The sequence below is a fragment of the Bos indicus x Bos taurus genome, chromosome 3, assembly GCF_003369695.1.
Source record: "Bos indicus x Bos taurus breed Angus x Brahman F1 hybrid chromosome 3, Bos_hybrid_MaternalHap_v2.0, whole genome shotgun sequence".
NCBI lineage: Eukaryota > Metazoa > Chordata > Mammalia > Artiodactyla > Bovidae > Bos > Bos indicus x Bos taurus.
In genome coordinates, this window is record NC_040078.1 from 9,128,844 (window position 1) to 9,141,652 (window position 12,809).

A 12,809-nucleotide genomic window follows, 5' to 3' on the forward strand; every position below is an offset into this window, starting at 1 on the left:
TAGGACTCCATGAGCCAGTGGAAGAGTTGTCTGCAGTATTCTAAGTAACTATAGCATATGACACCAGTGAAAGTGACACCACTACATATAAGCCAAGGTGAAGTTACTGGGGTAAAGGAGAAATGAAGGCTTAACTAGGAACAAGGAAGGCAGGTCACATGAGCCTGAATGCCGCTTCAAGCCTATAATCAAAATCAATGCGGATACCTACATTCCCACTTGCTATTTTTTCTGAGTTAAGAGGGCTTCCAAATGGAGTGACTGGAACAGAGGTGAGGGACTCAGCAAAGGGCAAGATCCTGCTACCCCAGAATACCCCAGAACCAGGGAAATCTAAGGTGTCTCTCTAAAGGCTTCCTGTGGGACTGGAATTCCTGAGCAGTGCCTTTACGTCAGCATTTCCCTCTTCTCCCTTTTGTACAGATGGAGAAAACCAGCACTCAGAACAGCAAACCTCTTGGGACTTCAAGCTATGAAATTGTGATCTAGGCTCCTAGATGGAATTCTCCCCATGGAAACTGAGCTGCAACCACACATATGGCAAATGATCCAGACCTAGACTTCCTCTGCCCAGATCTTACCCAGAAATTACAGATCACCAGATTCCAACATGTAAGCAAAGAAGGAGACACTTCTTTGGTTATGCTGGGCATAACTTGTACTGAAATAGACAAATGGATCATGCCCTTTCTAAGATGGCTCACTTCCTAACAAATAACAAAGCAGATCCCTTGGCACAGTGCTTCCCATCCTTCTTCACACTGCAGCACATGTAGAAAATAATTTTTATGATACAATGGAATAAGCAATCAAGATTGCTCATGGCTGGAGGCTGAATATGACTGGATGGGATGACTCTTCCCAGCAATCCCATATGTGGAGCATCAATATTTACACACCTGTAACCTGCCATGACACACCACTTAAGAGCCTCTGTTCATACTCAATATATGGGAGAAGCCCTGGTGCATGGCCTCACCCAGTCCCCCTGTACCTTGGGCAGATAAGCCTCTCACTCAAGTGCATGACTTGATGTATAGAGTGTGGACTGCATTTCAGGCTCTGTTTGTCCCTTTGCCTGGGAACGTTTGTTCAGGGTATACCTGGCTGGACCAGCCCAACCCTATATCACTGTGTGGCATGGAAAGATGTCAGAGCTGTGGGTCTCAGCTGTGCAGACACACTCTTCCAAACGAGTGTTGGAACATGTTCTTTCTGTAGGGACTAGACTTCTGGGGCATTTTTCTTTAGACTCCACTTCAGAAACCTCATAATATTTTTTTTCTGGCTAAGTTTTCCTTCTGTATCCCTCTGTAATGGTTCATTTTGTGCGTCAGTTTGATTGGGACATGGGTTGCCCAGATATTTGGTTAAACATTATTCAGGGTGTGAGTGTGAAGCATGAGATAAGCATTTGAATTGATAGACCTTGTAAAGCAGATTAATTCTCAACACCCCCCCCCCCCATGTGGGTGGGCATCACCATATCAATTGAAAACCTGAATAGAAAAAAAGGCAGAGTAAGGGAGAATCTATTCTCTCTCAGACAGACTGTCTGAGAGCTGAGCATCTTGAGCTGAGACATTAGTCTTCTGCCTTGCATTTGGACTGGAACTTCCACCATCAGCTTTCCTGGTTCTCAGGCCTTTCAACTCAGACCTCTTTAGCTTGCTTACAGATCTCAGAATTTCTCAATCTCTGTAACCACGAGTCAATTCCTTTATAGCTATTTCCTATAATTCTGTTTCTCTACAAAACCAGGCTAAGATACACTCCAAACTGCCTGATCATCATGAAAAAGAAGGCATCTTCAATAAAGCCATTCTCCAAAAGGAACTCAGTTCAGTTCAATCGCTCAGTCATGTCCAACTCTTCAGGACCCCATGGACCACAGCACACCAGGCCTCCCTGTCTGTCATCAACTTCCAGAGTTTACTCAAACTCATCTCCACTGAGTCGGTGATGCCATCCAACCATCTCATCCTCTGTCATCCCCTTCTCCTCCTGTCCTCAATCTTTCCCAGCAGCAGAGTCTTTTCAAATGAGTCAGCTCTTTGCATCAGGTGCCCAAAGTATTGGAGCTTCAGCTTCAATATCAGTCCTTCCAATGAACACTCAGGACTGATCTTCTTTAGGATGGACTGGCTGGATCTCCTTGCAGTCCAAGAGACTTTCAAGAGTCTTCTCCAACACCACAGTTCAAAAGCATCAATTCTTTGGTTCTCAGCCTTCCTTATAGTCCAACTCTCACATCCATACATGATCACTGGAAAAACCATAGCCTTGACTAGATGGACCTTTGTTGGCAAAGTAATGTCTCTGCTTTTTAATATGCTGTCTAGGTTGGTCATAACTTTCCTTCCAAGGAGTAAGTATCTTTTAATTTCATGGCTGAAATCACCATCTGCAGTGATTTTGGAGCCCAGAAAAATAAAGTCAGCCACTGTTTCCACTGTTTCCCCATCTATTTGCCATGAAGTCATGGGACCAGATGCTGTGATCTTAGTTTTCTGAATGTTGAGCTTTAAGTCAACTTTTTCACTCTCCTCTTTCACTTTCATCAAGAGGCTCTTTAGTTCTTCTTCTAACTACTCAGCTATATTTCTGGCATTTTAGGGAAACCCAAACATCAGAACAAAAGACATTGAAGGAAGCAGTCATTCTCCAGAGGGAACTTGGGAGATGATGATACACATTATGAAACTGTGTCCACCTAGTTACTAAGGCTTAGCCCAGAGAGTGGTGGGGTTCAAGCTATGGTTAGTGATCCTCCCTCTTCCCCTAAGGGAAACTTTCAGGTAAGCATTTGAAAAAATTGTTTCCCTCATGTATTAACAAGCATAACCAGCTAAATCCTAAACCACCATGAACAATTCCAGTCTCAATAACAGAAATGAACTGTTTTTAGGCAGAATGAAGGTGTTAGTCCCCATTAATGGGCCCATAGAATCATCTATCACTATGTTGGGGGCTTCAAGATCTCCAAAGTATAAGATGCACATGATGTCTGATTTGGTCTAACTACAGCACAAACACTACAGTCAAATCCTGAACTACATGCTACAAGGGGTGGAGTGACCTAACACAGTCAGAAGAGACCTCATAGGGGAAATGAAGCTGAAGGTGGACCTCAAGGTGTAGATGGGATTTGGCAGAGAATGAAGAAGACAGACAGCCTCCAAGTGAGGAAGGCATAGAGAAAGAAAACAGCAGGACCCCAGACACACCATGCACGATCACAGTCCCTTGCCTATGTGTGGCATAGTGCTCAGCTGGAATGTATGGCCCCATCCCTTGTTCATTTATATATCCTTCAATACCCAGCTCAAATATCACCTTATCTGTGAAGCTTTCTCTAGTCAAAATAACTATGGTTCTTTTTGCACTCCTTTCCCCACCCCTATTGTCTTTCTGTCACTAAAACTCATTTCATTCTACCTTACAGTATAGATAATTGTTTGTTTCCTTATGTATTGTTCATTACTTAAAGGCAAGGCCCATGACTTCATGATCAAGAAAAGGTGATCATGAGACGTATTAGCTTTATTCGTCTTTGCATTTATCATCAGCCAACATGGTGCCTTGCACCTTGCTTTATGAGCTATAAATGCTGTTGAATAGAATTGAAAGTGATCAGCTAGCTTGAAAAAAGGGTATATATTGGAAGTACTGATGGATATAAGCCAATAAGCATAGTGGAATCAAATTACAGCAAGCACTAAATATCAACATGAAAACATCAGAGGCCATTCCCAGTACAGGGGCATTTGGAGAGAAAAGATTTTCAGAGTTAGACAGATCTTCTAAAACATCAAGTAGAGCAATGAACCAGGTATAAGGCAGTCACCCTAGGGAAGGGTATGGAAGAAGAAATAAGAGACATAGTCTCAAAGGATGTAGAAGTTTCAAAGTCACACTGAATAAGATATTTTTCCTAAAATAAAAGTACTTCTTTATGTGAGTTGAGAGATCACTCATGAACATATTCATTCGGTAACTGCTGCCCCTGCCTCTCCCTGGTGTGCTTACTGAGTCATGTTCTTAGTATTCTAATTCCCCAGTAGAAAGTAGGGGTTGGAGGAGAAAGGAAAGAAGGAAGGAAGGGGAAAGAAAGGAAGAAAGAAAGATGAAGGGAGGAAGGAAGAAATGAAAGAACTAGAACTAAGAGTTCCTTGGGTCTTCCCAGGAGAACAAACCTGGGGTGCAGCCAGTGCACAGAAATTCTTCAAGTGACTTTCGGGACTCAGGAGCACCGTGTTTGATTCTTCTCTATGAATCTTCTGATTTATGAAGGCTTAAGCTACTCACTGCATTCCCATTCAGTTCTCAGATTATCCTTCGGCAATATGAATGGGATCTTATTTTCCCCTTCACGTCTTTCCATATAAGCTATATTACGACCAGCAGGCGTATAAAATCAAACTATTCTTTCAGTGGAACAGAATCTTTACTTTTTAACTGGTAGAAAATTGCTTTACAATGTTATTTTGGTTTCTGCCATGCAGCAACATGAATCACTTGTAATTATATATATCCTTTCCCTTTTAAGCCTCCCTCCCCTGTACCCATCACACTCCTCCGGGTCATCGTAGAGCTCCAACTGGGATCCCTGTGCTATACAGCAACTTCCCACTAATTATCTCTTTTACATAGAATATACATGTCAAGGCTACTTTCTCAGTCCGTCCCACCCTCACCTTCCCCCACTATGCCCACAAGTCCATTCTCTGCTAGGTTCATCAGTACCACTTTTCTAGATTCCGTATATATGTGTTAATATAAGGTATTTGTATCAGATACTTGTATCAGACCAAGATGTGCCAGCTTTTTTTTAGTGTATTTTGAAATTGAAATCTCAGGGGCAGAGGCCTCTAGTGGAAAGCAGTGGTAAGGCAAGACATTCCCTCTCAAGTCACCATGGGCTTTTTACCAGGGAGAGAAAGTGAAAAATGCTGCAGATTTTTCTGCATGCCTCTCAGAAAAAGAGAGTGAAGCTGATTTTAAATGAAAACTTTTTAAAGCTATAGAACATTATTAACTGCACAGCCCACAAGAGAAGAGTTTTACTGGGCCACTTCTGGAAAGTGGGCATAGGAAGGAGTCTGGCTGGTCCAGGCTATGTCAACAGACAGCACTTCTCATGTTCCTCCTGGAAAACAGAAATGATCGGACTATATTTTCTTCAAGATACATTTCTTTCCTTCTATTAGGCTTTTCCCTGAATTTCCCTTGAGTTGTAAACATTTACTCTCATGTAACTTCTGACTGTAAAATGAAGCTTAAGGACATAATAGGAAGAAGTATAATCAGATCAGATCAGATCAGTCACTCAGTCGTGTCCGACTCTTGGCGACCCCATGAATCGCAGCACACCAGGCCTCCCTGTCCATCACCAACTCCCGGAGTTCACTCAGACTCACGTCCATCGAGTCAGGGATGCCATCCAGCCATCTCATCCTCTGTCGTCCCCTTCTCCTCCTGCCCCCAATCCTTCCTCCCAGCATCAGAGTCTTTTCCAATGAGTCAACTCTTGGCATGAGGTGGCCAAAGTATTGGAGTTTCAGCTTCAGCATCATTCCCTCCAAAGAAATCCCAGGGCTGATCACCTTCAGAATGGACTGGTTGGATCTCCTTGCAGTCCAAGGGACTCTGAAGAGTCTTCTCCAACACCACAGTTCAAAAGCATCAATGCTTCGGCGCTCAGCCTTCTTCACAGTCCAACTCTCACATCCATACATGACCACAGGAAAAACAATAACCTTGACTAGATGAACCTTTGTTGGCAAAGTAATGTCTCTGCTTTTGAATATGCTATCTAGGTTGGTCATAACTTTCCTTCCAAGGAGTAAGTGTCTTTTAATTTCATGGCTGCAGTCAAAGTATAATGAGTGGTCACAAATGTGGGCTCTGATGCTAGAGTACCTGGGTTTGAATCCTAGTTTCTTGTTTTAACCTCTCTGTGCCTCAATTTGCCCATCAGTAAAATTGGGATGGAGAAGGCAATGGCACCTCACTCCAGTACTCTTGCCTGGCAAATCCCATGGATGGAGGAACCTGGTGGGCTACAGTCCATGGGGTCACTAAGAGTTGGACACGACTGAGCGACTTCACTTTCACTTTTCACTTTTCACTTTCATGCATTGGAGAGGGAAATGGCAATCCACTCCAGTGTTCTTGCCTGGAGAATCCCACAGACGGGGGAGCCTGGTGGGCTGCCGTCTATGGGGTTGCACAGAGTCGGACACGACTGAAGCGACTTAGCAGCAGCAGCAAAATTGGGATAATACTGGCTCTTACTGTGTAGGATTCGTGTGAGTATTAAAAGAGGTATTCCATGCCCACACACAGTAAAGCCCTGGATCATTATAGGTCTGTTATTATAGGCCTGAACAAAGAAGGCAATGGCACCCTACTCCAGTACTCTTGCCTGGAAAATCCCATGGATGGAGGAGCCTGGTAGGCTGCAGTCCATGGGGTCACTGAGGGTCGGACAGGACTGAGCGACTTCACTTTCACTTTTCACTTTCATGCATTGGAGAAATAAATGGCAACCCACTCCAGTGTTCTTGCCTGGAGAATCCCAGGGACGGCAGAGCCTGGTGAGCTGCCATCTATGGGGTTGCACAGAGTCGGACACGACTGAAGCAACTTAGCAGCAGGCCTGAAACCATTATAAGATGCTAAAACCAAAGTTATAAAGGTCCATGCAACAGAAATATATCTGACATTGTGCTAAATTAACTTTGTATATCAAACTTTTAACTCTTAATCCTCCTAGACCAAGATCTGCTCCTATTGTTTCATTTACCACACCACATCCTAATTACCTGATAGCATACCCGTCTCCTCAACTAGTGAGAGAACAGGGGCTATGTCTGAATAATAGTGAAGGAAATAAAGAGCTACTTGAGGGCAGGGAGCCTATAATATTTAACTGGTAGCTTACTTTGTATATCAACTGCTACACTGGATGCTGTAAAGTGGAAATTAATTCTTCTAGTTTACATTAAAGCTAAGCGAATAAAAATCTTAGCAAGGATTTGAACTTAGGACTTCTTGTCACCAAGAACCATGTTGGACTCTACCATGAGAGTGAGTAGAGTCCATACTTGGACTCTACCATGCTGCCTGCTCTGGATTCCCAACACCTGACACTTTGCCTCAGGTATAGCCCACACCTGGCACTTTGTTTGACACATAATAGGTGGTCCACAAGTATTTGTTGAATGAATATGTACGTATAATGATATTTTAGAGATACTAAAACTGCTGCTGCTGCTAAGTCGCTTCAGTCGTGTCGGACTCTGTGCGACCCCATAGACGGCAGCCCACCAGGCCCCGCCTTCCCTGGGATTCTCCAGGCAAGAACACTGGAGTGGGTTGCCATTTCCTCCTCCAATGCATGAAAGTGAAAAGTGAAAGTGAAGGTGATCAGTCGTGTCTGACTCTTAGCGACCCCATGGACTGCAGCCTACCAGGCTCCTCCGTCCATGGGATTTTCCAGACCAGAGTACTGGAGTGGGGTGCCATTTGCAGCTCCAGGTAAATGTGTACACATATTAATTCTGTTGTTCTCTGGATAACCACTCAATTTCATTTGGGAAACACCTACTAAAGAAGCTTGTATAAAAACCGTGCCTGCATTTTGGGCAGAACTGGTTTCCTAGAAAACAAGGAATTCAGGTGTCAAGCATTTCCAATGAGTTGTTACAAAATGAGAGAGATACAGTGTAAATTTGCACTATTTATGCCACAAGAGAAACAGAAATGAAAGAGGTCAGAATTGGGGAGTTGTGCTATACTATTTCATGGTTAAGAAACAGCTACACACCTTGAGATTTTAATGATCTGCAGTCCAAGTGTGAGGAGCCCTCAATGGTTGTTCAAATCAGATTAAAGTGTAAATACATTTTGACAAAGACCATTAGTATAAGTCTTGAAGTTCTGATTTGAGGAAGCAGAGTAATGACTAGTACATTCTCTAGAGACTTGTAGACTTTGTGAATTTATTTAGAAGAATGCATAAACAGAACCACTCTTTCTTTGAATGATAATTACTGTCATCACTCTTGCTGGCTGATTGTCCAGTCAGTTTTGAATAGCCTTGCACAAGGTTCAGGGTTCAGATGAATCAACTCTGGGAATTCAAAGTGGTCATATCTTTGCAACTGAGAAATTTTTCTTATGAGATCATATAGTAGACAAATAATTGCATAAATTATCTGTCAAGGAATTTTTTTCAAATACATAATCGCAATGATTAATTTATAACCTATATTTCCAACTATTTACGGATCATTTCTGCATGGATGTCAGAAATCATCTTAAATTCAGTGTGCCCCAAATTGAACTCACAGATCTTTCCTCAGCCTCCCCAAGTTGCTTTCAGTCTGTTTTCCCTGTGCTAGTTAATAACCTACCAAAATCATAATAGCTGACAATTATTGAGTGCTTACTATGTACTATTTCCACCCTGATGTTTTATATATATTCACTCATTTAAAGCCAATAAGAAATATTAAAACTTATCTACCCTAAAGAAAATGCAGCCATCCCCCATTTTGCAAATTAAGAAACTGAGTCACAGAAAGGCTAAGTAATTCAGACAAGCAAATATTAAAACTTAGAAATCAATTCCTAGCCTTCCAACTCCAAGGTCTGTGTCCTGAATTGCTGTTCTTTGCTGCTCTACCCATCATCAGCTACCAAAAGCAGAGAGTTTTTTATCCTTGTCTTCTTTCTTTCCTATTTTCACCTCAACTTCCCTGCTATATCTAATCAGCTGTTAGGGTCTGTTGCCGGGAGCCAGCACGGGGAGTTCCCACCCATGACAAGGTCATGCGGGAGAGCCCTGACGGGCAAGGCAAGTCAGGGCTCAAGGGCCACCCCCTGGTCTGTCTGAGCATCTACCCCAAAACCAAAATCTGTCTGTTTTACTATTTCACGACTTTCACCAACTCTTCTGACATTAACGGGGGGCTATCCCCGACCACTTTTCTCTGTAAGAAAATCAACTTAAAACTCTAGTTAATAAGTCTCCTGGGCATAATAGGAGTGTTTCAATTCAAACCCCTCTGATGACTTTCTAGCTTGCCTGACAGGTTTGTTCGGACTCCTGCAGCTACGTTTGTGATTGCTCACAGCCTCCCAACCACGAGAGGCACGGGAAGCTTAAGATATTCTAACAATGCAGAGTTTCTCAGAGAGTTAAAATTGTTAGAATAGAACTAGTAGAGGATTTCTTTGTTGAGCTAATTCTTGCTGCCAAGTTTCCATATCCCTTACCTACTGTGTCCCTGAGAGTGTATTGATTAACATAATTGGTATATAGAAATGTAAGTAGTAGCTTTAATGTTTGTAACCTTGGACCCTTGAGTTAACTCTTTTCTTGTTATAGCCCACCACACTTTTGCCCTATAGGAATGCAACTTTATCTAATGCTTTTGGAGGGTGGTGCCTAACTTTAGAATAATCACCTTTAGAGAAAAATAAGTTTTCTGAAGAAAGGATCATAAAATGTTAACAGGCCTCCTGGCCAGAAGATGATGTAAATCACCTAAAGCTTTTGCATATAAGTTTGCAGAAAGAAAGCCTGGCTTTGATAAGGATCAAGGACTGCTGACCTTGCATGACTCTACCCACTCCCCCCACCCCATTATCCTCTATGCACAATTTAAGGTATAAAGACCACTTTGGAAAATAAAGTGTGGGCCTTGCTCATCAGGCTTGGTCTCCCCGTGTCGTTCTTTCTCTTTCCTTTTCCTTTTCAGGCTGATTCCCTGGAGCGCAGGGGCCCTCTGCGTTCACTTTCCTGCCTGGGCTTCTAAGACCCACTCGAGAAGGTGCCTAAGGTGGGGCACCTTCAGCTATTCGAGAGGGCGCCTGGGGCCTATGTGAACAGAGCAAGTCCCGTGCTGGGGCTTTATTGGCTTTCTGAGTAAACCAAGGAATATCAGCCTCTTTTCTCTCCTCTATTTTCTCAACTACAAAATTCTTTCCTTATCTCTTTATCTATCCTTTTAATCGCCGATGCCGTCCTCCCGAGGGAATCCCTGGATCCAACCGGGGCTGGACCCCAGTAGTCTGTCAGTTCCAGCTCCTTTCTATGGCTCCTCTCAACCATGTCCCCTCAATGTGTCTAATCCTCAAACACATTCTGTCTCTCCATCCCAGTCTTTCAGTTCATCCCTTTAACATTCATTACCTGGGCTGCTATCACATAAAAATCAATCTTTCTATTGTAAAACAAGGAACTTATCAATTCATTTTCCTGTGGGACCTCACCCCTTAACAATCTGACCCATCGAGAGTTTCCAGGCCCCTCTCCTGCCTCTTCTCTAGCTCCAGCCACATAGAAATATCATGGATCCATGAACATATCAAATCCTTTCCCACTCTCATGCCTTTGCCCATGCTATGTCCTCCACTTGAAATGCCTTTCTCTCCCTTCTATCTCTGACTTTTCCATATTTCAAGGATCAGACCAAGTATCCTCTCTTTGTGTAGCCTTCTAAAACCTCCCAGGCATGCTTGCTAAGTCGCTTCAGTTATGTGCAACTCTTTGCAACCCCATGGACTGTAGCCTGCCAGGCTTCTCTGTCCATGGGATTTTTCAAGGAAGAATATTGGAGTGAGTTACAACTTCCTTCTCCACTAAAACCTCCCACCCAAAGCTAAATATATAGCTTCCTGTTTACACTCCTGTAACATTTAGTACATAAGTGCATAAAAGTAACATTTATCATATTCTATGATAATTATATAGCAGTGGCATTTTCTCAACTGTGTCCCCAGGTGGCCAATAAGTTGTTTTGGCTCAGAAGACTCTTCTCTTCTTTGTGTCTGCAGTACCTAATTAACCTTGGATCCTTTAAAAAAAAAAAAAAAAAGAATTAGATTAATTAACTGATTAATACAAACGTGAAGATTATGCTCACCAGTGCCATCCTCATTAGTATAGTGGTGAGTAGCCCCATTTGTTATGTGGGAGACCGGCATTCAATTCCCCAGTGGGGAGGCAACACATTCTTTGGGGCTTCCCTGGTGGCTCAGATGGTAAAGAATCCACCTTCAATGAGGGAGACCTGGGTTTGATCCCTGGGTTGGGAAGATCCCCTGGAGGAGGGCATGACAACCCACTCCAGTATTCTTGCCTGGAGAATCCCCATGGACAGAGAAGCCTGGTGGGCTACAGCCCATGGGGTCACAAAGAGTCAGACACGACTGAGTGACTAAGCACAGCACACATGCTCACTAGCAGTAAATGCTACCTAAGTCTATTTCAGAAGCTAGATGCCATGATTGTAACAGGGTAGCTTGTCTTTTCTCCATGTCATCTTTTATTTCTTGCATTTGTAAATTTCCATTAATAAAATTATTTACACATTGTAAGTGCCTAAGAAATGAGACCACAGGCTTCATTTCAACAAGTAAACAGAAAAAGTATGTGATGATGCTTCTATTCTTTTATTATCTTTGTTTTTCACAAGAAAATAAGAGATAAGGTAAGTAGCTAAAGCAGCAAATGCTCTATTAACAATATGACAAAGGCTCTGTACAGCTGAGAACTCAGACCCTGAGGAGACATAAAGGCACCTTGGGCTGAGGGGAATTCAGAAACAGAATAGCAAAAATGAAGTCTGATGCAAGAGGCATGACCAGGATCCTGAGACAGGATGGAAAATCTAGAGACAGGGTATCAGAAACAAGAAACTGGAGTGCAGCAGAGCCATATGGTTAGAGATGGAGCAGGGAGTTCTACCTTGATCATCCTAGAAACAGAGAAATTAGGCACTTAGTCACATGTTTGGGGCCCATCTCCCTCCAGGAAAAAAGTATGTCTTATTCATCTTTCCACTAACAGCACTCATCACAGAAGCCATTGCCTCAGTTCAGTTCAGTCGCTCAGTTGTTTCCGACTCTTTGCAACCCCATGAATCGCAGCACACCAGGCCTCCCTGTCCATCACCAACTCCTGGAGTTCACTCAAACTCATGTCCATCGAGTTGGTGATGCCATCCAGCCATCTCATCCTCTGTCGTCCCCTTCTCCTCCTGCCCTCAATCCCTCCCAGCATCAGAGTCTTTTCCAAAGAGTCAACTCTTCACATGAGGTGGCCAAAGTACTGGAGTTTCAGCTTTAGCATCATTCCTTCCAAAGAACACCCAGGACTGATCTCCTTTAGAATGGACTAGTTGGGTCTCCTTGCAGTCCAAGGGACTCTCAAGAGTCTTCTCCAACACCACTTCAAAATTGATGCTTCAAAAGCATCAATTCTTCAGTGCTCAGCTTTCTTCACAGTCCAACTCTCACATCCATACATGTCCACTGGAAAAACCATAGCCTTGACTAGACGGACCTTTGTTGGCCAAGTAATGTATCTGCTTTTGAATATATTATCTAGGTTGGTCATAACTTTCCTTCCAAGGAGCAAGCGTCTTTTAATTTCATGGCTGAAATCACCATCTGCAGTGATTTTGGAGCCCCCCAAATTAAAGTCTGACACTGTTTCTACCATTTCCCCATCTATTTCCCATGAAGTGATGGGACCAGATGCCATGATCTTTGTTTTCTGAATGTTGAGTTTTAAGCCAACTTTTTTACTGTCCTCTTTCACTTTAATCAAGAGGCTTTGTAGTTCCTCTTCACTTTCTGCCATAAGGGTGGCATCATCTGCATATCTGAGGTTATTGATATTTCTCCTGGCAATCTTGATTCCAGCTTGTGCTTCTTCCAGCCCAGGGTTTCTCATGATGTACTCTGCATATAGGTTAAATAAGTAGGGTGACAATATACAGCCTTGACGTACT

The 12,809-nt window shown here is 43.0% G+C and overlaps 1 protein-coding gene across 4 annotated transcripts in view; it reads left to right on the forward strand.

Annotated features, from left to right (window-relative positions):
- CD84 (CD84 molecule) overlaps nt 1-1,840 on the forward strand; it is a 43,695-nt gene extending 41,855 nt beyond the window's left edge. For all 4 annotated transcript variants that reach the window (XM_027528485.1, XM_027528467.1, XM_027528459.1 and 1 more), the window contains one exon: nt 424-1,840. In XM_027528485.1, coding sequence (XP_027384286.1) covers nt 424-489 — 66 coding nt within the window. In that variant the 3' untranslated portion in view covers nt 490-1,840. The remainder of the gene's footprint in view (nt 1-423) is intronic.
- The last annotated feature ends 10,969 nt before the right edge of the window (nt 1,841-12,809 follow it).